Source organism: Stegostoma tigrinum, chromosome 12 (genome assembly GCF_030684315.1).
Source record: "Stegostoma tigrinum isolate sSteTig4 chromosome 12, sSteTig4.hap1, whole genome shotgun sequence".
Taxonomy (NCBI): domain Eukaryota; kingdom Metazoa; phylum Chordata; class Chondrichthyes; order Orectolobiformes; family Stegostomatidae; genus Stegostoma; species Stegostoma tigrinum.
The window spans coordinates 78,342,808-78,368,949 of record NC_081365.1 but is presented as its reverse complement, the minus strand read 5'-3'; the positions used below and the strand labels follow the sequence as shown (position 1 = coordinate 78,368,949).

At 43.9% G+C, this 26,142-nt stretch overlaps 2 protein-coding genes across 6 annotated transcripts in view; one reads left to right on the top strand and one right to left on the bottom strand.

Moving 5' to 3' along the window:
• The window catches only part of pcid2 (PCI domain containing 2), a 92,542-nt gene extending 90,907 nt beyond the window's left edge, over positions 1-1,635 (bottom strand). For 3 of the 4 annotated variants that reach the window (XR_009446580.1, XR_009446579.1, XM_059650477.1), the window contains exon 1: positions 1,150-1,634. The gene's annotated coding sequence lies outside the window, so the exon portion shown is untranslated. Of the gene's footprint in view, positions 1-1,149 lie in introns of all 4 variants that reach the window. The other variant, XM_059650478.1, reaches the window with a different exon arrangement.
• LOC125456845 (cullin-4A-like) overlaps positions 1,371-26,142 on the top strand; it is a 46,520-nt gene continuing 21,748 nt past the window's right edge. Inside the window, exons 1-14 of one of the 2 annotated variants that reach the window (XM_048540296.2) lie at positions 1,379-1,882; positions 4,855-4,970; positions 6,836-6,939; positions 8,661-8,730; positions 8,863-8,936; positions 10,028-10,190; positions 10,267-10,356; positions 10,450-10,532; positions 12,947-13,014; positions 13,979-14,097; positions 18,384-18,576; positions 19,952-20,056; positions 21,668-21,778; positions 21,895-21,980. In XM_048540296.2, the coding sequence (XP_048396253.2) occupies positions 1,483-1,882; positions 4,855-4,970; positions 6,836-6,939; positions 8,661-8,730; positions 8,863-8,936; positions 10,028-10,190; positions 10,267-10,356; positions 10,450-10,532; positions 12,947-13,014; positions 13,979-14,097; positions 18,384-18,576; positions 19,952-20,056; positions 21,668-21,778; positions 21,895-21,980 (1,782 nt within the window). In that variant the 5' untranslated portion in view covers positions 1,379-1,482. Of the gene's footprint in view, positions 1,883-4,854; positions 4,971-6,835; positions 6,940-8,660; positions 8,731-8,862; positions 8,937-10,027; positions 10,191-10,266; positions 10,357-10,449; positions 10,533-12,946; positions 13,015-13,978; positions 14,098-18,383; positions 18,577-19,951; positions 20,057-21,667; positions 21,779-21,894; positions 21,981-26,142 lie in introns of both variants that reach the window. The other variant, XM_059650473.1, reaches the window with a different exon arrangement.

Here is a 26,142-nt window from a genome sequence, read left to right as displayed (position 1 = left end):
CGAGTTATACCATCACTGCACTCTGCCCCTAATCATTAACTGTCTTTCACCCAGTTGACCATCACTGACTGGCCCGCACACAAGCTTCATTTCCTACTCAGTGATTCCAACAACCACCACTTCCCCACTCTCTATCCAAGGCCTGAGCAGACAGTCTATAACTTGGGGAATTTCACTCAACCCTGATCTGAGCTTCCAAACCCTTATACTCTTTCTTACCAAGTCCATCAATAATATCCCTATATTCCTGTTGGTCCACGTGCTGCTTCAATTCATTTGCTCCTGAAACCATCATTCATTTGTTACTTGCACATTTAATTATTCAAAACCTCTATGACAATGCATTCATGCAAAATTTACATAGTTTAAGTCTCTCCATGATCTTGCCTTCTTACTTCTTCCCAACTGACAACCCATCGTGGACGCCACATTCCACCAATTTTGGCCCCTTTTCTGTCCTCTGTTTACTTCAGCTGTCAACAGACATCTGCCAAACTCCTTCACGATATCTGTTTACTTCTCTCTCTGCCTTTAAGATGGTCCTCAATACAATGTCCACAACCAAGCTGTTGCTCACCTGCACTAATCCTTTGTTCGTGTGTCAGACTGAGCACCTGCAGAGGTATAAAACATCAAACTGGTACACAGCCTACCTACTATCGTAGCAAATAATCGCAGATGATACTGTATTTCCCCAGTCTGTTCCAATACCCTCCACCACCAATGGTCAGAAATCACACAACAAACCTTTTGGAGCTTGGCCCCTTCCTCAGGTGAAGGGGCTAGGCTCTGAAAGCTTGTGTTTTCAAATAGACCTGTTAGCCTATAACCTGGAGTCGTGTGACTTCTGGCCTTGTCCACCCCAATCCAGCATTGGCACCTGCACCACCATCCTCAACCTTCCCTCTCGTCCAACTGCTTCAACTCCCATTCCTCAGGGGAATGGCTTACCTCCTGCTCCCTTGCGCCCATCCCTCAACCTTTAATGACCTACTGAGAACAAAACAAAAATCACATCTGATTGCCGGCATCTTTTAAAAAGCATATACCTTCGGTACGATCTGCTCCTTTAATGGCTTGTGTACGTACAATACCCAGGTCCTCCTGTTCCTGTACTCCCCTCCCGACATTTCATTTAAAGACCCTTACCTTTTCTCTGGTGGGAGACGGAGGGCGGATTAAGCAGGATAGACCCCAGAGCCAAGAAACGCTGGGGAAACTCAGCAGCGTCTGTAAAGAAGGGGAAAGAAGTGGGAGTGAAGGTTTCGGGTCCGGTGAGCCTTCCTCACAACTAGGCCCCACTCACACATCGCCATTAGCAGCGCCCAGCCGGAAGTGGCCGTCTCCAGGGTGAGGGGTCAGGGGTGAGAGGCGTTAGTTTCCGCTCCCGTTCCCCCTCCCTTGGCTGTGGCCGGTGCGAAGGCCGAGGCCAGGCCCCGGGTCTGCAGGGCGGTGGTAGCTCCCACTCCCCTCCCCCGGCTGATGCTGCGGCTGGCGGCGGGGGCTCCGGCTCCTCCCTGTGAGAATACCCCCGAGGTGGGGGGGGAGGAGGAGGAAAGGCCGGCCGCCGATGTGAGCGAGCGCGGGGGACAGGCGAGGAAGCGGCAGCGGAGAGCCGAGGCCGAGGCCGGGAGCCGCTCCTCCTCCCCCCCTCAGCTTCTCGGCGCCAAGCGGCGGTACCGGGGCTGCGCCACCCAGGCGGACGGAGACACAGAAGCCGAGGCCCCGGCCCCCGGCCCCGGCATGGCGGAGCAGCGGCCGCACTCGCGCAAAGCCAACTTGTCGGCGGCGCTGCTCGGACACCCCAATGGGGTGAGCAGGGCGGTGACACCCGGGGGCAAGCCGGCAGCCTCCAGGAAACTGCTCATCAAGAACTTCAGAGGTGGGTCCGAGCCGCCTGCAACATGTCATCAGCACATTGCCTCTGCCACCCCCACATCCCACTGACCCCCCCAACCCCCATCACACTGACCCCCCCGTCCCACTGACCCCCCCACCCCCCCGTCCCACTCACCCCCCCCACCCCCCCGTCCCACTCACCCCCCCCACCCCCCGTCCCACTGACCCCCCCCACCCCCCGTCCCACTGACCCCCCCACCCCACTGACCCCCCCACCCCCCCGTCCCACTGCCCCCCCCACCCCCCCGTCCCACTGACCCCCCCCACCCCCCCGTCCCACTGACCCCCCCCACCCCCCCGTCCCACTGACCCCCCAACCCCACTGACCCCCCAACCCCACTGACCCCCCCCCACCCCACTGACACCCCCCACCCCACTGACACCCCCCACCCCACTGACACCCCCCACCCCACTGACCCCCCCCCAACCCCACTGACCCCCCCCCAACCCCACTGACCCCCCCCCAACCCCACTGACCCGTCCCACTGTCCCCCCATCTCACCGACCCCCCCATCCCCATCTCACCGACCCCCCCCACCCCCATCTCACCGACCCCCCCCCACCCCCATCTCACCGACCCCCCCCCACCCCCATCCCACTGACCCCCCCACCCCCATCCCACTGACCCCCCCCACCCCCATCCCACTGACCCCCCCCACCCCCATCCCACTGACCCCCCCCAACCCCCATCCCACTGACCCCCCCCCCCACCCCCATCCCACTGACCCCCCCCACCCCCATCCCACTGACCCCCCCCAACCCCCATCCCACTGACCCCCCCCCACCCCCATCCCACTGACCCCCCCCCACCCCCATCCCACTGACCCCCCCCACCCCACTGACCCCCCCCACCCCACTGACCCCCCCCACCCCACTGACCCCCCCCCACCCCACTGACCCCCCCCCAACCCCCATCCCACTGACCCCCCCCACCCCCATCCCACTGACCCCCCCCACCCCCATCCAACTGACCCCCCCCACCCCCATCCCACTGACCCCCACCCCCACCCCCACCCCCATCCCACTGACCCCCCCCCCCACCCCCATCCCACTGACCCCCACCCCCATCCCACTGACCCCCCCAACTCCCATCCCACTGAGGCTGGAATTGAACTCATGTCTCTGGCGGCACTGAGGCAGTAGTGATAGCCACTGTGCTGCCCTGAATAAGGTCCATGAAGACTACATCAGCCACACTACCTTCATCTGTTTTACGTGATTGCCCCCTCCCTGACAAAGCCATCAAATTACCCTTGATTAATCCTTGTCTCTCAGTGTGGGAATTAGTTCAGTCCCTTAGAATTTTTTCGAAGAGCTTTGCTACCACAGATGTTTGACTCAGTCCTGGTTTGTTCCTGCCAGAGCTGGCTTCTGGCACCCCTCCTGTGGCCAGAGACAATTCGAAAATTAATGTCAGAGCTCCTGCAGTCTCCTGTCTTGCTTCCTAAAGCAGCCTGGAACCGTTTTGTCCAGTGATGTCAGTACAGGGAGGCTGCACTGCCCTACCCATAACTGCTTGCTCCTGTATTTCAAAGATGTTCCTTAAAATTCATGTCTCCCCAAGAATTTTGATTAGTTTGCCCTGCATCTTTGCTTTGTTTTCCTTTCAAATTTGATTTGATAATCCTCAATGAAGTGCTGTTAGACTTTTTATTATTTTAATGGCCCCAAATAAATGCAAGTAGTTCCATTCCTTTTACTATGGATGTAAGTTTGCTCGCTGAGCTGGAAGGTTCATTTTCAGACGTTTCGTCACCATTCTAGGTAACATCATTAGTGAGCCTCCGGTAAACACATAAATAGAAAGCGGGACATAACACCAGTGCTTCACCGGAGGCTCACTGATGATGTTACCTAGAATGGTGACAAAACGTCTGAAAACGAACCTTCCACTCGGCGAGCAAACTTACATCCAGAACCTCAACCTGAGCTACAAATCTTCTCAAATCTCCTTTTACTATGTTCCCTTAATTGTGTAACAAGATTTTTGTACCTTAACCAGTAGTTTCTGAAAATATCTACATAGAAAGCCAGATAAATAACAGAGATAGTAGGAACTGCAGATGCTGGAGAATCTGAGATAACAAGGTGTAGAGCTGGATGAACAAAGCAGGCCAAGCAGCATCAGAGGAGCAGGCACGTTTCGGGCCTAGATCCTCCTTCGGGTGGGTCTAGACCCGAAACGGCAGCTTTCCTGCTCTGATGCTGCTTGGCCTGCTGTGTTCATCCAGCTCTACGCCTTGTTAACTAAGTAAATAACAGAATGGTATAACTAGAAATGAACTTAACTTAAGCAAACACACATTGACTCTTCCTCATTCACTCCTTTCTTAGTACTAATTTCACCTTCTATTGTAGATACTCAAAGTTTGCCCATATCAGGAATGAAGATGCTTGCATTTATCTTGTGTTTCACAACATCAGAACATCCCAAAGTGACTCCTAGTCTCTCAGTTCCATTTGAAGTGTAACCATTACAATAAGGTTGAGATTTAATATTACCCATCCTTCCATTCTTAAGAATAGGTTCTGTTAGAGTACTTTGTAGTACCTTTGGGATGCATCTCTTGAGGGTCAGCTGACTTTGGCCTTGCTAATATTTTAAAATGTGGCTGGCATTGAGCCACTTATTTATAGAAGTAGCCCTCTACACTTACCCTGGAGACTCTGCACTTCCATATTCACTTCACCATTTTGTTTGACTTGATCTATAATGATTCCTTTATCTCGAGTGCCCTCACCCCTACCTCTTTGCCATGTGATTCTTAAAGTCTTTTACATTTCTCTATAAATTACTTCCAAAGTCCCACGTCCAGCTCTTGCCTCTCTGTCTCTGTCTGCTTCTCTTCTGCATCGTTTTTGTAGTGAATAATTTTATTCTCTATTATTGATCCCAAGCCAGGAATGTAAGTGCCCAATATACAGCGGTGTTGATTCCTGTTTGCTTTTCAACAGATAAACCAAAATTGCCAGATAACTACACTCAGGACACATGGCAGAAACTTCATGAAGCTGTGGATGCCATTCAAAATAGCACATCAATAAAATATAATTTGGAAGAACTTTATCAGGTAACTACAGCCAACAGCATTTTCACAGTTACTAATTTGTAAAATAGGTGAAGATTTACTGTGCCCTCTCAGCTCTGGGTATTGCTGCTAACTTTGCCAGCCTGCTCGGTATCAAAAGGGAGCGGAATAAAAGCTGTAAGAATAACCTGAGACTGGAGTATTCGGTCTGTTTGCCCATCTCAAGTTTGTATTGCTACATATTATCCAGCTGAACGTAGCACAAATGACCAGTCAGAGGAATGGGACCTGAAACTATGCTGCTGAAGCTCCAGGGTACCTACTTTGTCATGTGCTTTGTATGGCTGTCTATTGCTGGTTACACTTTTCTAAGAGCATCAGATCCAAAAATCAAATCCTAGTCCTGACACTCTCAATTGTTGCCTTCAGACAGCAAAAATGACAATTGTGACTAAACCCAAGAATGTTTCTCTGTCAGGAGGTCCTTAGTAAATGTGTAAAATGTAGGTGAATTCTCCTGTACTCCGGTTAACATCTGAGCCAGAGTTTCTATAATGTCCTTAGATGAAGGACTTTAACTTACAAAGTTTGAACTGTTTAGGCCCACACCCAATAGAAGAAAGAGGGAGGATCTTTATGAAACATATGAGTTCACAAGAGGGTTGGATGGTGTGAAATAAAAACAGAAATTGCTGGGAAAACTCACCTGGTCTGGCAGTATCCTTAGAGAGAAAGCAGAGTTAATGCTTCGGTCCAAAGACCCCTCTTCAGAACAGAAGCCTCGTTCTGCTTTTTCTCCAGAGATACTGCCAAACCTGTTGAGTTTTCCCAGCCATTTCTGTTCTTGCGTCAATGTGGGCAAGTTGGGCTGAAGGGCCTGTTTCAGTGCTGTATGACTCATATTTCCAACATCTGCAGTTCTTTGGGTTTTTTTGGATAGTGTGAATACTGGAAGGATGTTTCCTCTTGTGGGAGTAACTAAAACAAGGAGATATGGAATGAGAAGGCTCCTTTTTAAGACAGAAATGAAAAGACTTGTTGATGTAGAATTCTCTTCTCTAGGAGTTAGTAGAGGCTGGATCTTTAACTCTGTTCAGGGCTAGAAAGTGGAGCTGAGACCACAACCAGATCAACCATGATATTATTTTATGGTGGAGCCGGCTTGAAGGGTCAAATGGTCAACTGTTGCTCCAAAGTCCTTTCTAATTTTGGGTGAAGGTCTTCTTGATTTAGCTTTGGGTTAAATGTTGGTTTGGTATCTGTACCAGATCAGAAGTTTCGACGCAGAGACCTTGGGCTGTTTGGAAGTTTTGTGCTCAAGGGAGTCCATGTTAAGTTAAGGTGTTGCAAACCAACTTGGATTTAGCTGTATAAAAGCCGAAAGAACTGTGGATGCTGTAAATCAGGAACAAAAACAGAAATTGCCATAAAAGCTCAACAGGTCTGGCATCATCTGTGAAGAAGAAAATCAGAGTTAACGTTTTGGGTCCGGTGACATTTCCCCAGAATTGCTCTGCGGAAGGCTGAAATGTTAACTCTGATTTTATTTTCTTCACAGATGTTGCCGAACCTGCTGAGCTTTTCCAGCAACTTCTGTCTTCGTTCTTGCATCTAGCTGTCTTGATGTGGTGACCATCCTCCGAGTTGCATGTGAACAGAAGGAGGCATTTTAGTCCCTGATGTTTGTTCCATCGTTCAGTTAGATTGCAGCTGATCTATGCTTTAACTCCGTCCTCAGATCCCAGTGATGATTGGTGCACCATCTTATTATTCACTCCTTTAAGTTCCTGCACTTTGACCATACGTAGCTGGGCTGAGCGTTGATTGTGGGTGACTATATGAGTTTTAAGAAAACTCTAAAATTGCGATCTGATTGATATAGAAATGGGTTTTTCTGTCACACACAGGCTGTTGAGAATCTGTGTTCCTATAAAGTGTCAGCAACACTGTACAAACAACTGAGACAGGTATGTGAAGACCATGTCAAGGCACAGATTTTGCTGTTCCGGGAATATCCTTTTTCTCTTCCATAATGTGCTTTGTCTGCAATTCGTGTTGATTAGATGTTTGTTGTTGCATTGTGCTGTACACTTAAAACAGTTTTACGTTATCCTGTTGGTCTGCCTGAGCTTTCAGATAAGTGCAGCTCCAGCGGAAGCCGTGTTTCTATAAGAAAAGAGTGAAAATGATTTCAGAGCAATTTTAGTGTTGTCGTTAATCCACCAAAGGAAGAGATTTTAACACAGCTGCTGCTAATTAGGCATTGAAAATGTATTAACTGTTGGTTAAAACCTTCTGCAGTCAAATAAGGAATGAATTATTTTAAGCTTTGTGGCACAATGGCATGAAGCAGCAATGTTTCCTCCCGCAATCCAAAGATGTGCCAGTTAGGTGGATTGGCCATGGTAAAGGTGGCATTGTGTGGCCAGGGTGGGGGAGTGGTTCTGGATGGGATGCTCCTCGAAGGGTCATTGTGGACTGAATGGACCAAATGGCCTCTTTCTGTACTGTAGGAATTCTGTGATTTCTGATTCTATTTTGGATTTGTTATAGAGCTTTGGACCTTGATTAAATCCTATTGGTATGTGCCTAGCAGAATGCCAGTTTGAGGTAATTTCATTAAAGCAAATGCGTTTCCTACTGAATCTGTGCTCTATGTAATAGGTTCAGCTTCATTGAGAGTATAAACCAACATGTTGTACTTCATTCGTGGATGACATTGAATGTGTAGGCCATTTGACCCAAATGGCCTGTACGTTTGATTAAGTTTCACATGAGGTACCTCCGATCCCTCTCCGTCAAACGCTACCTGCAAAACCTCCAGTATTTCCTCCCTCGTGGCTATAATGAGTTGTGGCGATCTGGCCAAGGATAGGATTTCTTGACCGTTTCTCCATGCTTTGCCATCCTGCTTTTTCCTCTCCATTGTTTCCAAGAACCTCCCACTTTCAATCTGAGCAGTACATCAAGGGGAAAGTGTAAAGGTGGGTTCCTGTTGCCTTCCTCATATGACTATAGGAAACACACTCTTCTGCACTGTTTGCGGAGTATTCCTTTAAATGCATCTGTTATTTACCCCAACAGCTCCATACTGTGGCAACTTCCACATTACAAGCATGCATACTAGGAGATGGTCATTCTGCTCTCCATTTAATTTTCCTGGTTGTTCTGATAAAATAATTTTAAACCCACTGTCTGCGAAAAGAAGTTTCCCTTGAATTCTGTAATGGGATGTATTAGTGACTATCGTGCTGACAATCTTGACAAATCACTGTTCTCAAGTGCTGACTATAGATGTGGTTTTTCCGAACACTTTTGCCATGACAAATCACACCCTCATTCAGCAATGTAATCCAAAGCTTGTGGAACGTGACCTCATTGTTTTAACATTCTTCAGAGGAGATGAATGCGTTCTTTTGCAATAATGTAAGCATACTGGGATAAACAATGTCCTTAGCTTATTGCAGAGTCTCACCAGTTACTCGCAGATTGTGAGAGGTGGTAGGATGAAGTGCTACATAAATAAGTCAACAACTATAAAGTTTTCCCTTGGATTTGTGGTGTCTCAGCTCATTATCGTGCTGTGTTTCATGTTAATTTAACACAATATGTTTAAATGGCATTAGCGATGCTGAATGGGTAATTGAACAAACTACTTTGATGGGGTGATCTTCCTGAAGATGTTCTTTTGATAACTGGGGGTGATCTGTTTTTCCTTGACTTTGCTTCCACGGGTTCACTGGATAGCAGTCTGTTTCTGAAGAAGATTAACACATGTTGGCAGGACCACTGTCGGCAAATGGTAAGTAACTGCTCTCTGGATATAAAATCCTTTCTTGGGGCTCGCTTGTCCTGTTGACTTAGGATTTAATTTTTTTTCTTTTTATTTGTGATGCAATCATATTTGCTTTTTAATGTCTCCATTTACCTGCAGATAATGATCAGGAGTATCTTCCTGTTTCTTGACCGAACCTATGTTCTGCAGAGTTCAATGTTGCCATCTATCTGGTGAGTTGGTCGTGGGCTGTTGTTAAGTTTGAATGACAGGGGAATTCTGTGGTTATTTCAATCAGCAGTTTACCCATCAATATGTTCAAGATACACGGGAGAAACAAGGTTCTCTTTTCTTTTCAGCCCTTTCTCATATCTTGCCTGCGCAAATTTGTGTTTCACTAGCCGGCCTGTGCAGTTTTATTCTGTAGGTTTCATGAAATTAGAGATGTTACAATTGAGAGCCAACCTCCGCTTTAGCCAGCTATTAAACTTAAGGGATTTCTGATCTTGAGCCCCCAACCCAGACTACCTCTTTCTTGCAATCATTGGGATCATGTTCCATCCACCCAAAATTCCATTTTATCTCCTCTTTTGAATGAGTGCATAACTGGTGCCCATTTGCATTTGTTTGCAGTGAGGGTTGAAAATAGGAAACAAAATAATGCAGAGCAGACTAGCATCTAAACTGGTTACACACAGTAGATCTCCACACCACAGAGGGATAAATGCGCTGACGTTGTAGAGCCTACTTCCTGACTGAGAAGCCCAAGATTTCAATCGCCAAAATGTCGAGCATTCTCGCTCTCTCTCAAACTCTGAGCAATTCACCTTCCCCACTGCAATGTGATTCTTGTATTCACTTCTTTCTCCATTTCTTCCACTGCTATCCTCTGTTTCTCTTCCCTCCTGTCCCCCAAACCCACTCTTCCAGCCTTTCTGACTTGCTTTTTCTCTCCTTTCTTTTTTACTTCCTCCCAACCATCTCACTTTCACTTCCCCCTTTCCAGTTTTTGGAGAAGCTGAATCCAACCTGGCATAAACTTTTTCTTGCTTCATTTCGTAAGGTTGAACATGTTGAAAGCATATTGAAAATAAAACAAGTCAATCTGTTAAAGTGAGTGCTGCAATAAATAAACAAAAACCATCTGTTACTTGCAGCATTTCAAATTATAATTGCAGATCACAAGTTTAGCGTTAGATCTCAGCTTCTTCATTGCTGTCTGGATATCCACAGCCTGGACACAGGCTGTGTGTGCCTGTTGCAGCCTTGAAATACTTAGCCATTTGTCAGAAATAACAGATCCCCCGTGCTTATATATTTTCAGGGACATAGGTTTAGAGCTTTTCCGAACCCATGTGATCAATGACAGAATTGTCCAGACCAAAACCATCGATGGGATCCTTTTGCTGATCCAAAAAGAGCGAAACGGGGAGGCTGTGGACCGAAGTTTGATCCGAAGTTTGCTGAGTATGCTGTCAGACTTGCAGGTAAGGGAGATTTTAACTCTGAAATTCACTCTTTCTTTCACAGAAGCTTCCATTATTTAGACTTTGCATCAAACAGGTCTACCGGGAATCATTTGAACAGAGGTTTTTGGAGGAGACCAATTGTTTATATGCAGCAGAAGGCCAAAGACTAATGCAAGAGAGTGAGGCAAGTAGTAGTGATTCTTAAAGATTATTAACTAGCTCTCCACTTGGGACCAATGTTCATTTTTCTCTTTTAATTTTTAATGTTCTAATGTAGGTGCCAGAATACCTTCACCATGTAAACAAACGCCTGGAAGAAGAAACAGACAGAGTGATTACTTACTTGGATCAAAGCACACAGTAAGGAATGATCCTTGTGTTTTACTGCAGTGCCCTGTTTAGAATGTACTTAGCTGGTTGTTTAAAATTGGTGAGCAAATGAAATAAGGTGACCTTCATGCTTGAAGCAGACATCTGGGGAAGATAGAGGATTCCTTGTGTGAGAAGAGGGTTGCGTTTGTCTCTTACCGTGTCTCTGTCCCTCCCTGTTGGTCTTTTTACCCTGCAAACAATGTGTTTAGACGAGGACAGAAGCTTCTGAGCCTGTCATTAATATATAAAGTCTGGAGTGAAATTAAAATCCGATTCTATTTTATGTAGGACATAGCTTTTCCCAGCAAAGTGCTCCCAGTTGACAGAAGTGCATGCCGTAGGTGTGGATGTTCTCGAACAGATGCAGACAGAAATTGCAGCAGGGTGAGGATACTCTGATCATGCATCGTTAAATATTCTAAGTGCAATAGACTGAGAGAGTTAAAACTTGGACGTTTAGGGCTCGGAGTAGCGGGAACAGCAAGTGAGAGATATGAGCTGTTATGGAAGGCCAAATTATAACTTGCGCATCGTTTTATCTGTTTGTCAGGGAGATTGGACAGTGAGAAGATAAGCAACTTTCCTGCTATTGCCAGAAGTATTTCTTTTGATCGGATAGATACTTCAGGCTCAGTGCTTGAATGGCCTATAAGTTAGCAACCTACTTATGCTAACTGGACAAGCAATAAGAAGCGTACCAATGTGGGAAACTGATTTTTTTATAGATAACTGGAAAAAGTAACCTTAAGGTTCTAAAACCTGAGCTCTCAGTAGTCCATCTTAAGTTCTCTAGAATTTCCAAAGTGAGTTGCATCTTTAAGTGCAGTGATTATGGTGCAATGAACAGAAATGCTACCTGTGTTCTCGGCTGTACTTAGTTTGGAAACCCTTCTACATGTTGAGGTGGGTTGATAAGTGCTGGAAAGAATCATCATTTAGAAGGTTATGGAATGAAGAGGTTTCAGAATCACAAGTGTTAGGAGGAGGACATTTGGGCCATCATGTCTGCACTTGATTGCCAAATGACTAAATGCAGCTCTCTGGCCTTTTCAGTGACTGGAGTTATGGATGTAAAGTGATTCGTGTAAATATTAAAGGGACAATTTAAAACAAAAGATGTTATGGGCCAGAAACACACTGTTTGAAAAGGCAATAAACTCAGAACCCTCAACTCACTTATCTGCAGCTCAAGTCCGTTAACCTGCAGAGCCAGGGTGGATCATATGCTGCAAAGAGGGATGAGGCTGACTCCAGATGTAATAATGTGGCCTCTTGCTGTACCTTAAACCTTGGATGATTCTTTAACGAGCTGTCGTTCAACAGCAAGCAGTGTTCATGCCTGTGCCTACAGAGTGGAGCCTGAACCCATTCTAAACATCCAAACTGTTTCTTTATGTAACAACTGCTTTTCTGCACAATCTCAGACTTTGTGAGCCCACTTTTGAAGTGATGAGTTTTCATTGACTGTGTCTGTCATCCAGCGAACAACTCTCCAGAATGAGCACCTTCATAAGTGATGGGGAGATAATTCACAAGAAGAGAGGTGCTACTTTGCAAAGGTTAATCCAGTGACTGATTTTTCCATGAAAGAAATGCTGATGCCATCCTACATTATATACTGGAGGTTTATAAGTTACACCTGAAAGTGAGAGCAACAGCATTGATTCATTCCTAGTGCTGGTGATCTGTTGTATTCAGAATTGGAAGCAGTGTATTGAAGTAGATCATTGTCTCCCATGTATTGCAGTCACAAGACCCAAGGGTATTGAGCAAGCTAATTTCTGACCCATCAGCTTGCATTCTGGGTTTCCTGAGAAGGTTGGGTATGTGCTCACTTTTGACCATTGGTGTCACGTCTGTATCATGCTGATGCCTTCCCATCTTTCATTCTTTAAAGGGATGGTCTGCCTTTACCGATCCCTGTCCTCAGATCTTCATTTCCTGTGGTTGTCCTTACCTGGTGTGCAGCTTTCTCGTGGTAAGGGTCAGTGAGACCTGAAAACTTGGACAGTGCAATCGATAACTCTTTATTGGTCAGTGAGTGGAAAGCAAATAAACTTGACTGTCCATGTACAGGCTAATCTGAGCTAGTTGTTCCCTGTGTCTGGCTCTCTGATTTCCGGTTGACAATGACTCCTTGCGGAGAAGGATCCCCACCTTCTTTGCTCATGTTTGATGTTGGTCCTATTTTGTTTACTTCTTCATTTTGACTGGAAAGGTTCCCCACATGCTTGCTTCAGGGCCTGTAGTGAGGCTAATTTATTGGCTGCGTTATCAGGGTTGTGTGAAGCTTTTCACATTTTCTCATTCTCTACCCTGTATTTTTCTGTTTTATTTTATTGGTAGGGAGTGGATTGTACATTTTCAGTAAATGAATAGCTGGATACATTTGTGATTTACAGGAAATGGTTGGTTGCCAGTGTTGAGAAGCAACTGCTTGGTGAACATCTGACAGCTATTCTTCAGAAAGGTAAAATCAACACGGAAAGACTAAACATATTTCAGTTTAACTTCCTCCGGTAACAATCTGCTGGCCTTCCACTGCTTTTGGCTAATTGAGTAAATCTGCCTGACTAACATATTAGGACCCCACACTAGCAGTACTTTATTGATTTTTCTGCTGAAAGTTATTCTTGCAGATATTTGTAATGTCTTGGCTGTTACCTACATTCTTATAGAGCAAATGTTTTATCTTCGCATGAACCATTGCTGTGCAAATTGCTATGATACACCATTTTTGTTTTACTATAATTTCTCTGCTGTCATACACACTCCATATCCTTGACTTGAATTCCCGTTTTTCCAGCCCAGGTTGAACCAAAGTGTGCAAGCATCTCTGTGTCATGTTCAACACCAAGCCTGATTTCCTGCCCTGTTAACCTCTACAAACAGCATGTATTCATCTCTCTAACTTTGCCAGCTTGCCTTTACCTTGGGCTGTCTACTGTGGAAACTCTAAAGCTCCAGGCTAATTTGCTGCTGTATTTCTTACGTCAGTTCTCCATCTGCCATTCTCCATAAGCACCAACTGATCCAAAACTGGTACTTGTGTCCAGTCTTGCACAAATCATTGCTAAATGCCTGTTGACTCTTGCCCTGTCCCAATATGTCAGCTTTATAATTATCATCTTTGTGTTTAAATCTTCCACCCCCATCCACCCTCCCAAAACCCCATAGCCTTGTCTGTCCCTAACTCTCCACTAGCCCTGACAGAAGGCCCCATTCACTGACTCATCGATTTGTCCATCTTTTCACTCTCCATCAGTGGCTGTATCTTTGAGTGCCTACACCAGTTTCTCACATAAAGTTTCTCCCTTCCAGCTTCATTCAGACCAGTCTTAACACTGTGCATAGCTTAGATTTACAGTGCTTTCTAAATGGCTGTTGTTGGGAATAGTGATTTGACATTGCATCATAGCTGGTGGTTGTTGCAGGCCTCAATCAACTACTCGATGAAAACAGAATAGTGGACCTCGCTCTTCTTTACCAACTGCTCAGCAGAGTTAAAGGTGGTCTGCAGGCTCTCCTGCAACATTGGAATGAATATATCAAGGTAATTCTTCAAAATATTGTCTGAGCTGATCCTTTTGGACCATAAGATGTAGGAGTAGAAATAGGCCATTCGCCTCATAGAATCTGCAGTTTCCTGCCTTTTCCCTGTAATCCTTGATTCCCTTACTAATTAAAAAAAATTATCTCACCTTGAACATACTTAACACTGCCTCAAATACCCACTGAGTTAAATAAGTACACAGATTCACTGGCCTCTGAGTGAAGAAATTCTTTCTTGTCTCTGCCCTAACTGGGTGGCCCTTAGATTGTGGTGCCTGGTTCTTGACTTGTCTTTTTGGAATGCTATTTGCACCTTCTGTGCAAAGTAGTTATTCAATCCCTGTGCCATTTCCTGGTTCCTCAATTATTATTTCCCCGGCTTGTGTATTTCAATCAGGTCATCTCGACCACTGCTCATAAGATGATCCCTCCATACCTGGGATCAGCCTGGTGAACCTTCTCTGGATTGCTTCCAATGCTGGTGTAGCTTTCCTTAGATACGGGCACCAAGACTGTTCAGACTATTCTAGCTGTAGTCTGACTTGTCCTTGCATAGTTTTACCAAGACCTGTATGTTTTTATATCCATTCCTTCAGAAATAAAGTTTAACATTCCATTTGCCTTCACTATTACCCACTGAACTTGGATGCTAAGTTTTTGTGACCTCCGCACAACAGTTCTGAAATCCCTCTGAAGCTTTCTTCATGTTTCCCCACTTAAATAATTTACAACTCCTTTAATCTTCCTGCAAAAGAGCATAACCTCACATTTTACCAACTTTTATTCCATCTCCCACGTTTTGGCCACTCGCTTAATCCCACCATATCCCTCGGTGGACTCTATCATTCTCACTATTCGCCTTCCCACCAAATTTTGTCCTCCATAAAATTTGCAATGTACATTCACTTTCCTCTTTGGAGATATTGTATATACAGTGTAAATATTTGTGGCCCCAGCACAGATCCCATTGACACACCATTAGTTACAGGTTGCCATCCTGAAAGTTCATCCCATCATCATTTCCTGGTTCCTTATTACTATTTCCCTAGCATTAGTTTCCAAGGAGCCTATGTTCATAAGGAAATGTTACAGGAATTGAATAAATACTTTGCATCATCTTCACATTGCAAGACACCAACAGCATTCCAAAAATTCTAAATAATAAAGAGGAGACGGAGAAGAAATAAATGCAATAACTATCACAAAGACAAAAAGTACTAGGGAAATTAATAGGAACTTTTAGGGGACTTGACAGTGTAGATGTGGAGAGATTATTTCTCCTTGAGAGAGAGTTTAGGACCAAAGGCCACAATCTCCCAGTAGGAGCCACCGAGTTCGAGATGAGACGGAATTTCTTTGCTTGAAGGGTAGTGAACCTGTGGACTTCTTTACCAGAGAGGGCTGGTCTGTACCTTTTTATATATTTTTTTAAATCCTCTTGTTATCTAGCCTTGATATTCCTCGCAAGTTTACCTTCTAAATTTATATTTTTTCTTTGGTTATCCTTTGTTGGTTTTTAAACTCGATCTTCTGGCCTATCACTAATCTTTTCCATATTATATGTTTTTCTTTTATCAATTGGATGCTATCTTTAACTTTACTGGTTAACCATGGTTGGCTTAACTCCATCCTAGAATCTTTCTTCCTCACAAGAGTGTGCTTTTGCTCTGAGCCATGAGCTATTTTCTTAAATGTCTGCCATTATTTGTCAACTGTCTTTACTGCTAAATCCCTTTCACACTCCACACTAGCCAGCCCTGCCGTCATTCCTTTTTAATTTCCCTTATTCATGGAAACCAGCCACATTCGGGTATGTATAAATTGTGTTCTCTCCATACTCAGTTACATAATCAAAATATGTAAAGTACCCCCAGCCCAGGTATCCTGGAGAGTTCTAGACTTTTACACAACATAATATTGGTGCACTTGACACAGTCAGTCTAGTTTGAGTCACTGTTTTGTAATAGCAAGGGTGGTCGCAAAAGTTTCCAATTCCACACTGACTACAGAAGATTGGAGGGCAGCCAATGTGGTGCCATTATTCAAGAAGAGAGCAAGTGATAAATCATGAAATTGCAGGCCACCTAGTCTAATCCCGGTGGTGGAGAATCTGCTGGAAGCAATTCTGCAAGAAAGAATTAATTTGGATATGGAGAGTCAGGGATTAATCGGAAAGAGTCAGTATGGTTTTGTTAAGGGTAGGTGATGTCTGACCAACTTGATTCAATTTGCGCAAGAGCTGGCCAGGTGTGTAGATGAGGGCAGTGCTTTTGATGTAGTCAGCTTGGATTTTAGCAAGGCTTTTGATAAAATCCTGCATATGAGGCTGATAGCAAAGGGAAGAGCCAGTGGGGCCCAAGGCAATTTGGCAAATTAGAGCCAGAATTCACTGAGTGACCGGAAGCAAAGGGTGACAGTTGAGGAGTCTTCTGACTAGAAGTCTGTGTCCGTTGGAGTCCAACAGGGGTCAGTACTGGGGCTCTTGCTGTTTGTGCTTTATATAAAGGATTTCGACTTGAATGTTGGAGAATTGATCAATAAGTTCATTGATATGAAAATTGATGGAGTGATGAATAGTGAAAAGGATAATCTTAGATTACAGGAGGATATAGTTGGGTTGGTCAAATTGGCCAGTCAGTGATAAATGGCAGTCAATCTAGATAGAGATGAAGTGATGTCCTTGGGCAGGACAAACCAGGCAAGGGAATGCTTGATGAAGAATAGTAGAATACACTGAGGATCAGAGGAATCATGGTCCCTGGGAGACACTGAGGATCAAAGGAATCATGGTGTGCAAGTCCACCAATCCCTTACAGTATCAGCGGAAGTGGATAAAGTGTTGAAGAAGCTGTATGGTATACTTGTCTTTCGGTGAGGCTTACAGTTAAGATCAGGGGGTTTCTGCTGGAACTGTATAAAATGTTGGTTAGGCTACAGCTAGCGAATTGTGTGCTGTTCTGGAATCTACATTATGGGATGTGACGGCACTGGAGTGAATGCAGAGGAGATTTACCAGGATGTTGCCTGGAGTGGAGAGTTTGTTATGAAGAGAGAGTAGACAGAATGGGATTGTTTCGCTTAGAACAGCGGAGACCAAGAGGGGACATGATTTAAATGTATAAAATTATGAGAAGCACACAAGAGACAGGGAGAAACTTTTTTTCCCTCAGTAGAGAGATGAATTACTGGGGGCATAGATAGACGGCTTAAGAGATGTGAAGAAATCTTTTTCACCCAGAGGGGAATCTGGAACTTACTGCCTATAAGGGTGAGAGAGGCAAAAACCCTCATAGCGTTTAAGTATCATTAAGATGTGCAACTGACATGCCAAGGTATACAGGGCTACGAACTCAATGCTGAAAAATGGGACTTTGTAATAGTTTGGTAGTTGTTTGAATGAGCTGAGCCAAAGGGCTTTTTTTTACTGTACTGTATATCTCTGACCCTGAGATCAGAGTTTAAAAGCAGGAGTGAAACCCTGGAGAGTGATTTCCTGATCAGCTATGATTGTTTAAAATATGTACCCCTCCAGTTGAGAAAACATGCCACGTCTGATGATTATCATGTTGTAATGGGTCTCTCCATTTCTTCCTTCATCTAAAGGTTAACAATAATACAGATTTTGCTTTCTTTCATTTTCGTTTTGTGCTTTACTTCAGTTTGCTTACTCAGGGCATCCTGCACCCCTCTGAGTTACTCAGCTGGAAGTTTAGCAGAAATGTTTCTGCCACCCTTGAGGAGAAGGAGCATGCAGCCTAACCACTGTCTGCCTCCAGCTGCCTAGACACTAAGTTGCACCATTCCCTCTGTACCTTCCAGCTCCCTTTTCTTCTCTATGGTGCTTCTTCAAAACCTACCTCTGACCAAGCTTTTGGCCATCTGCTGTCATGACTTGCTGTCAAGCCATGTCAATGCTCCAATGAGCCACTTTGAGGCTTTTCATTCTGTTTTAAACACTGCATAAATACAAGGCTTTATTTGTGGAAACAGGATGATTTTCTTTTTCTCTTGAGTGAACCATTTTTTAGAATGCAGCAGATTTTGATACAATCAGAATTGATACAATCTCCTCGTATACATGCTTGAAGGTTCAGAGAGACAGCAGTCCCCACCTTGTGCATTAACTCTTCAGAAAAATGATAATCTTTAAGAAGATGCCTCCATATTAATAGACTGTAGGAATTTGTAAACCGTTCAGAAAATGAATTCACCACATTTCCTCATATGTAATATGTCTATCCAAGCACAGAACCTCAGAATTTGTGTGAAATGATTTTTATTTTCCAGACCTTTGGCAGTATGATTGTGGTTAATCCAGAGAAGGACAAGACAATGGTTGAGGAGCTGCTAGACTTCAAAGATAAAATCGACCGTGTCATTGAAGTGTGCTTTCTTAAAAATGAAAAATTTGTCAATACAATGAAGGAAGCTTTTGAGACTTTTATAAATAAGAGACCCAACAAGCCTGCTGAGCTCATAGGTAAGGCTAATCTCTTGTATTTAGTAACTATGGTGATGAATTTTAAACTATCACAGGCGTTCCCAATATCACCACAGATATTTCTATGTAATACTGTTCACAGAACTTACATTTACATGTGCAAAAAATTTGTTTCTATAGTATAGATTGCCAGTAATGATTTGGCCCTTCCAGAAGTACTGTTAATAAAAACAATGTGCAATAATGTGTTCCATCCTTCACAATCCAGCACCTTGGCTAATCCTACTGCCTTGCCAGTTTCCGTCCCCTAATAGTTTCATTCATTATTCATTCCCTGGACTTGGTCATCACTGACAAGGCTGAAAATGATTTCCCATTCCTAGTCAACCACATTGAGTATCAAGTTGAAAGAATATGAATACAATACTGCAAAGATCAGAGGCAGATCAGAAAATTGGATAAATTTTAACAGCCAGCAAAATATGACTACTTAAATAATGAGAGAGAAATTTAGAGTGTGAAAGAAAGCTAGTTAGAAATGTGAAGATAGAGTTTCTACAATTATATGAAAAGACAAAGAGAATGATGGTTACTTAAAAAGTGAGATTGGGCATTTTGTTGGTTCATTCATGGGATGTTGGAAAATGACAAAAATTCTAAACCTGCCTTCACGGAAGTCACCCAAAGCATCCCAAGGATTTTGGAAAGTAAAGAGACAAAAGGGACCGAAGAATTTGATATGATAACAATTGTGAATGAAAAATTACTAGGAAAACCATTGGGACTAAAGGCTGACAAGTCCTTTGGTCCCTGATGCTCTGTATCATGAGACCAAGGTTGTAGGTGCATGAATTGTAATCTTCCAAACCCTAGATTCTGGAGAGGTCCCGTTGGATTGTAACAACGTAACGTCTCTACTCAAAAAAAGGAGAGATGGACAGAAAACCGTAGGCCAGTTAGTCTTAACATCCGTTATCGAGAAAATGCTAGAATCCTTTATTAAGGCATTGCAAGGGTGCAAATTTGTTGGATTCCCTATTTTCTTTTATTCTGATTTTCTAGTTCCCCTTTTTCCACTGTTAAAAATCTCCTCTTAAGCTGTTGTTTTGGCCAATGAGCCTCGCATCCTAAGTGGCTTTCGTATTTTAATATTGTGAAAGGAAGCCATTCATCCCATCTGTCTTTTACAAGCTCTTCAAAGAGCCATCTTAGTTTAATTATTATGCCCTTTTTTCCACTTTAATATTAAAAATATCTTGCACATACGATCAAATCTTGACATTTTTTGCAGTTTACGCTTGATTTCTTAAAAAAATTTGTTAATTAACTGGCAGATTGGTAGCATAAGGTTTCTATGCACAGTGAGACTTTGCAGAGTGAATCATCACTGATCTATGATTTAATTTGTTTGTAGCCAAGTATGTGGATTCAAAATTGCGAGCTGGAAACAAAGAGGCCACAGATGAGGAACTGGAAAGAATGCTGGATAAAATCATGATCATATTTAGATTTATTCATGGTGAGAACATCTCTCTGATTTACAGCTGGTTTGTCATTCCTGTTTATAATGCAATCGGTTTGTTTTCGTGGACCTCAAAATTACTTCTCTCTTGGATAACGATTGTCTCAGCCAATATAGTAATTGAGCAACTGGGCTCCAGCAAAAACCTCAATGATCAAGTGAATCAGTTCAGTTTTATTTCTATTTTCTTAATAAGAAACTATTTGTTTACAATACTGTTGAAATAAAAGGTTTCAGAAGTCAGTGTTTTCATTGTCAGCAATATCAGTGCTATCTAGACACATTGGTTATTGACCCCTTGCACTCATAGGTAGTTTCTGCCTCTAATCACCACCTGGTGGCTTCTTTTCGAGATGCCTGAGAGTTTAGGAGTGGCAGTGACCTAGTGTATCTGTAATCTGTAACCTGTAATCCAGATGTTCGGGGGACAACAGACGTTATTACCCTGTCCAGCCTACATATGAGTCTAAACGCACGACAGTGTGGCTCACCCTTGCAGTCCTCTGTGCAATAAGTAATGTCTCATCCCGTAAAAAAATATAAAAGAAGGTACAGGCAGATAGAGCCAAGTCTCATTGGGAGACGTCCCGGGTAGGCGAACAGCTTGTCAGTACCCAACTTCTGGATGGATACCTTGAGTATGTTTGCAACAATGTAAATCCAGTGTCTGTGCAACTTTGCAAAGTGAGGACTTAACTACCAGTGATTGTGGAGTTTGAGTCCACAAAGTTACTGGTACTTCAGAGAACAGAGTGGAAGGGGGGGTCATCAGAAGAGCCAAGGTTTACGTAATCTTGTAAGATCAAACCTGTTGGCACCAGATGCTGCAGTATTTTTAAAAGAGATTTTGATTATTCATGAAGTGAGTGGATAGCTGGGGCCCGAGGCTGGCATGATAATTTCTCTCTGACAAATCACCAAGATGGAATAGAGTTGGATTCTAATCAGCACCATTCTTGCTTCATGAGTTTATCAGTTAGATTTCATGAAGGCATAATAAAGTTCGCCTCTACAGTTTTGACGAGCTTGTTGTCAGGGGCGGACATGTGAAATACGATATGTGGCTACCTTGTGGCTTCCCTGCTCACCTGGGTCCCATTCCCCATAATGTGAGGTGCTTAGTACAGTATCCACCCACACTGCATGCCTATCAAGGGCCTTAAGTGGCCAGTTATTGCAATACTGGGTGGTGGATGTCAGGTGAAAGTGGACAGGCTGTTTTGTTTTTATAACTTTGTTGAAAAGGTGGGTAGAAAGGTTGTGCGGGGGCAGATTATATGAGATGGGGCTCATATAATGTCAGGACACGTCAGGAGTATCCCCATAGATCTTTGTCCTTTTTTCTCTCCTGCCTGATGCCCCATTCCCATTAGTGCCCTTGACATGCCTCCCTCCAGGCTCCATGTCGTTGATACTTCTTTTGGAACTACTAGACTACCAGTTCAACTTGTAGCTCTGAGGGCAGGACTTCCACTGAGGCAGTGGACATTCCACGTTTACCTCAACTTATTTTGCTTTAATGTTGAATTATGCTGTGTCCCAGATTCAAGTTGATTTTCATTTAATGTGAATTAATATGGGTACTAATACTTACTTCCTTTCCAATAGGTAAGGACGTATTTGAGGCCTTCTATAAGAAAGACTTAGCAAAGCGTCTCCTGGTAGGGAAAAGTGCTTCTGTTGATGCTGAGAAGTCGATGCTGTCCAAACTGAAGCATGGTACGTCAACACAGCTCGTGCATAACTCTAGGGCGGTCTCGTCTTCTTCTCAGTAACCATTTCTGTGCAGTTAGAGATGTCTGGAGCTCTGACCATTTCCTGTTTTGTTCCTGTAGAATGTGGTGCTGCCTTCACCAGCAAATTGGAGGGAATGTTTAAGGACATGGAGCTCTCAAAAGATATTATGGTCCAATTTAAGCAGGTATTCTTGACAGCGGATTGTATTTTTTTGCTTCTCTTCTCCCAACCCTTCATCCAACAGGGATAGAGATTGGAGAATGTGGGGTGGGGGGGGACACAAGACCTGGATGTCCTTAGATAGCTGTCGCTGAAAATGCGCGTGTAGGTGCAACAGCCAGTAGAGGTAAATGGTTTGTTGGCTTCACAACAAGAGGATGCAAGTCCAGGAGCAGGGATGTCTTGCTGCAATGGTACAGGGCCTTGGTAAAACCACCCCCAGAGTAATACATGCAGTTTTGGTCTCCTTCCCTGAGGAATGATGTTATGGCAATGGGAGGTGTGCCACAAAGTTTTAGCAGACTGATTCCTGGGACAGCAGGATAGACATGAAGAGAGACTGGTCGGTTAGGGCTATATTCACGGGAGTTTAGAAGAATGGGGGTGATCTCATGGAAACCTATAAAATTGTAACTGAACGACCCAGGGTAATTACAGGAAGGATGTTCCCAATGACTGGGAAGTCCAGAGCCAAAGGTCACAGCCTAAAGATGCACAGTCTAAAGGGCAGCACAGAGACTTGGTGGTTAGCACTACTGCCTCACAGTGCCAGGGACCTGGGTTCCGTTCCACCCTTGGGTGACTGTGTGGAGTTTGCACGTTCTCCCTGTATCTTGCATAGCATCCCTACAGCATGGAAGCAGGCCATTTGGCCCATTGGGTGGGTTTCCTCCAGGTGCTCTGGTTTCCTCCTGCAGTCCAAAGATGTGTAGATGAGTTGGATTGGCCATGCTAAATTGCCCATAGTATCCAGGAATGTGTAGGTTGGGTGGGTTAGCCGTAGGAAATGCAGAGTTATAGGGATCAGGTTGGTTGATGTGGACCCAATGGGCCAAATGGCCTGCTTCCATGCTGTAGGGATGCTATGCAAGAGCGATTATCGAGGACTGAGATGAAACATTTCTTCACCCAGTGAGTGGTGAGTCTGTGGAATTCTCTGCTACAGGAAGCCGTTGAAGCCAAAACATAGAATATTTTCATGAAAGAGTCAGATATAGTTCTTAGAGCTAAAAGAATCAAAGGATATGGCAAGAAAAGGGGACAGCCATAATCACATTGAATGACGGAGTGGGTTTGATGGACTGAATGGCCTGATCTCCCCTCTAAAACCTACCTCCCTATTTTCTATTCTTCTCTCTCTCTCTCTCTCTCTCTCTCTCTCTGTCTTTGCATACCCTCTTTGTTCCCTTTTCTCTTTCCTCCTCATCCTTACAAAAAGTGACTTTGCTCCTTTGTCTGTCACCTGTCTGGAGCTGTCTTCTGTGCCCATTGTATGACTACAGCTGGCTTCAAAAGCCATAAGCATGAAGTTCAGGGGGGAAGATTAATCTTGGGTAACATGAAAGCCACTCTTCCTCCTGGTTCCCAATGTGTGCTCACTGGCCAGCAGAAATCAGGCTCCCCCCTCCATGGCCCAGGAGCTCTGTTTGATTCAGTCAGGCAGAGACCAGTTAATTCAGTACAGTCAACAAACTACAGGAACCCACTGGTATCACAGGATTCAGCATAATCACTGATAGAGCCAAGGATGAGAATACGTAGAGCAAAGTCTTCCATATCTGTCCGTGGAGTAGGTGGTGGTGTTTAATCAAAAGTACTGATTACTTGAGGGTTATGATTTTTTGATGAACTTGTGATGGCATGTTTGTTAAGGCACCATAAACAATACAGGAGTGCTGAAATACTGTGAGGGCACTGAGGGAGCATGGCACTGCAGAACACTGGCTGCAAATGGAGACAGGATGAGGAGCTGTTGTTATTACTATTATTATTATTTAAGTACTCGTAATCTGAACGTTTAAAGAGTGGGGTGGAGGGCTTGCATTATATGGAGAGGTTGAATAGACATGCACTATGTTCAGTAGAGCGTAGGAGGTTGAGAGGTAACCTTACTGAGGTTTATAAAATCATAGATACAGATTGGGTTAATGGTAGGTGTCTTTTCCCTAGACTGGGGGATTTCAAGACTAGGGGGCATATTTTTAAGTTGTGAGGAGAAAAATTTTAAAAAACACAGGAGGGGCTTTTTTTTAAAGCAGAGTGGTTCATTTGTAGAAAGAATAAGAAATGTTTAGAGGGTTATGGGCCAAGTGCAGTCAGGTGGACGAGTTTAATTTGGGATTATGATCGGTTTGGACTGAAGGGTCTGTTTCTGTACTGTATGACAGCTTGATTTTTTAAACAAGTCAGTCAGAAATTCGGGTCTGTAGAGTATTTCTGGTTAATGGAGGGCACAGTGACTGGAGGTTTATTATACTGCTTTTAATTTGGGTACGACTGATCTGGGTGCCGTTAGTACAAGCTTCAGTTGTATTAACAGTTGAAATATTTCAAGCTCATTTACTATCAAACTGAACTAATCCAGAGTAAATTGGACAGTGAATTTATAATTCAGAAAATAAATTCTTGCTCATTGACTCATTTTCCACAAACTGGTGGCCAGGCACATTGGGAGGGGATGAGCCAGAGTCATGGTCTCCACCTGGACAATTCAAATCATAGAAACGTTCTGGCTCTACAGAAGGCCATTCAGCCTGACATGTCTATGTCTGTCCTGCTCACCCACTAAGTCCGCAACAGAAAATCTGCTGTTCCTACTCTTTAGCCTTTTCCCTCTGCAAACCTTTTCAGGTACTTGTCCCTTGGGAAAGACTTAATGAAACCTGCCTCCACCACATCACAGGCAGTGCATTTCAATGCTGTTGTTACTGCATTAAAAATGTTTTTCATGAGCTACATTGCCTGTAGCTTCTTTTGGCCACTCGCCTTGTGTTGGCATCCTCTGGTTCCCTAAACTTACACCAACAGGAACAGTATCCACCAAAGTATTTAGTCCCTGCCTCTCGTAATTTCAAACACCTCAAACAAATCATCTACTCACTTCCAAGAACACCTCAACTTCTCCAGTTCTATCATCTTGACTGATGTTCCTCATCCCTGAAACCACTCTTGTGAATTTTTACTGCACGTTGTCTAAAACTTTCATATCCTTCACAAAGTCTGATGTGGATTCAATGTTGCAGTTGAAACCAAGCATAAAAGGTATCATAACTTCCTTGTTTTTCGAGCTCAAATCATAAAGCTAAGGATCTCATATCACTTTATTGACCATTTTCCAATATCTCCTGTAATTTGTACACACATCCCCAGGGGTCTCTCTATTCTTGTGCTCCCTTTATAGTGTAACCTTCATTTTAATATTTTGTCTGCTTGTTCTTCCTACCAAAATGTGTCACTTCAGGCTTGTCTATATTGCATCTCATCTGCTATATGTATACACATTCACCCAGCTTGTCTGTGTCCTCTTGAAGTTTAGCGCTATCCTCCTCTCAGCTCACAGTGCTTAAAGTTCAGTCAGTAGCAAAGTTTGAAATTGTGCCTGGCTCTTGGGGAAATCCTGCTCTGTATCTTTCTCAGATCTCATAGGTAACCGTTCACCACAATTCTGTTTTCTATCACTCACCAAATTAATAATCATGCTGTCATTGTCTCCTTTATTCCATGGGCTTTAATAAAATATTTTTGCAAGATTTGTATACACTACATCAGCCACATTAAGTTCTTTGGGCCTCTGTCTTCATCATAAAGCTCAGTCCTGGAATATTGCATACAGTTCTGGTCGCCCCATTACAGGAAGGATGTGGAAGCATTGGAAAAAGGTGCAGAGGAGATTTACCAGGATGTTGCCTGGTCTGGAGCGACGGTCTTATGAGGAAAGTCTGAGGGACTTGGGTCTGTTCTCATTGGAGAGACTAAGGCTAAGAGGGGATTTAATAGAGCCATACAAGATGATCAGAGGATTAGGTAGGGTGGACAGTGAGAGTCTTTTTCCGAGGATGATGACTTCAGCTTGTACAAGGGGGCACAGCTACAAATTGAGGGGTGATGGATTTAAGACAGATGTCAGAGGCAGGTTCCTTACTCAGAGAGTGGTAAGGGCATGGAACATCCTGCCTGCCAATGTAGTTAACTCAGCCACATTAGGGACATTTAAACAGTCCTTGGATAAGCATATGGATGATGATGGGATAGTGTTGGGGGAGGGGCTTAGATTAGTTCACAGGTCGGCGCAACATCGAGGGCTGAAAGGCCTGTTCTGCGCTGTATTGTTCTATGTTCAAACTGTT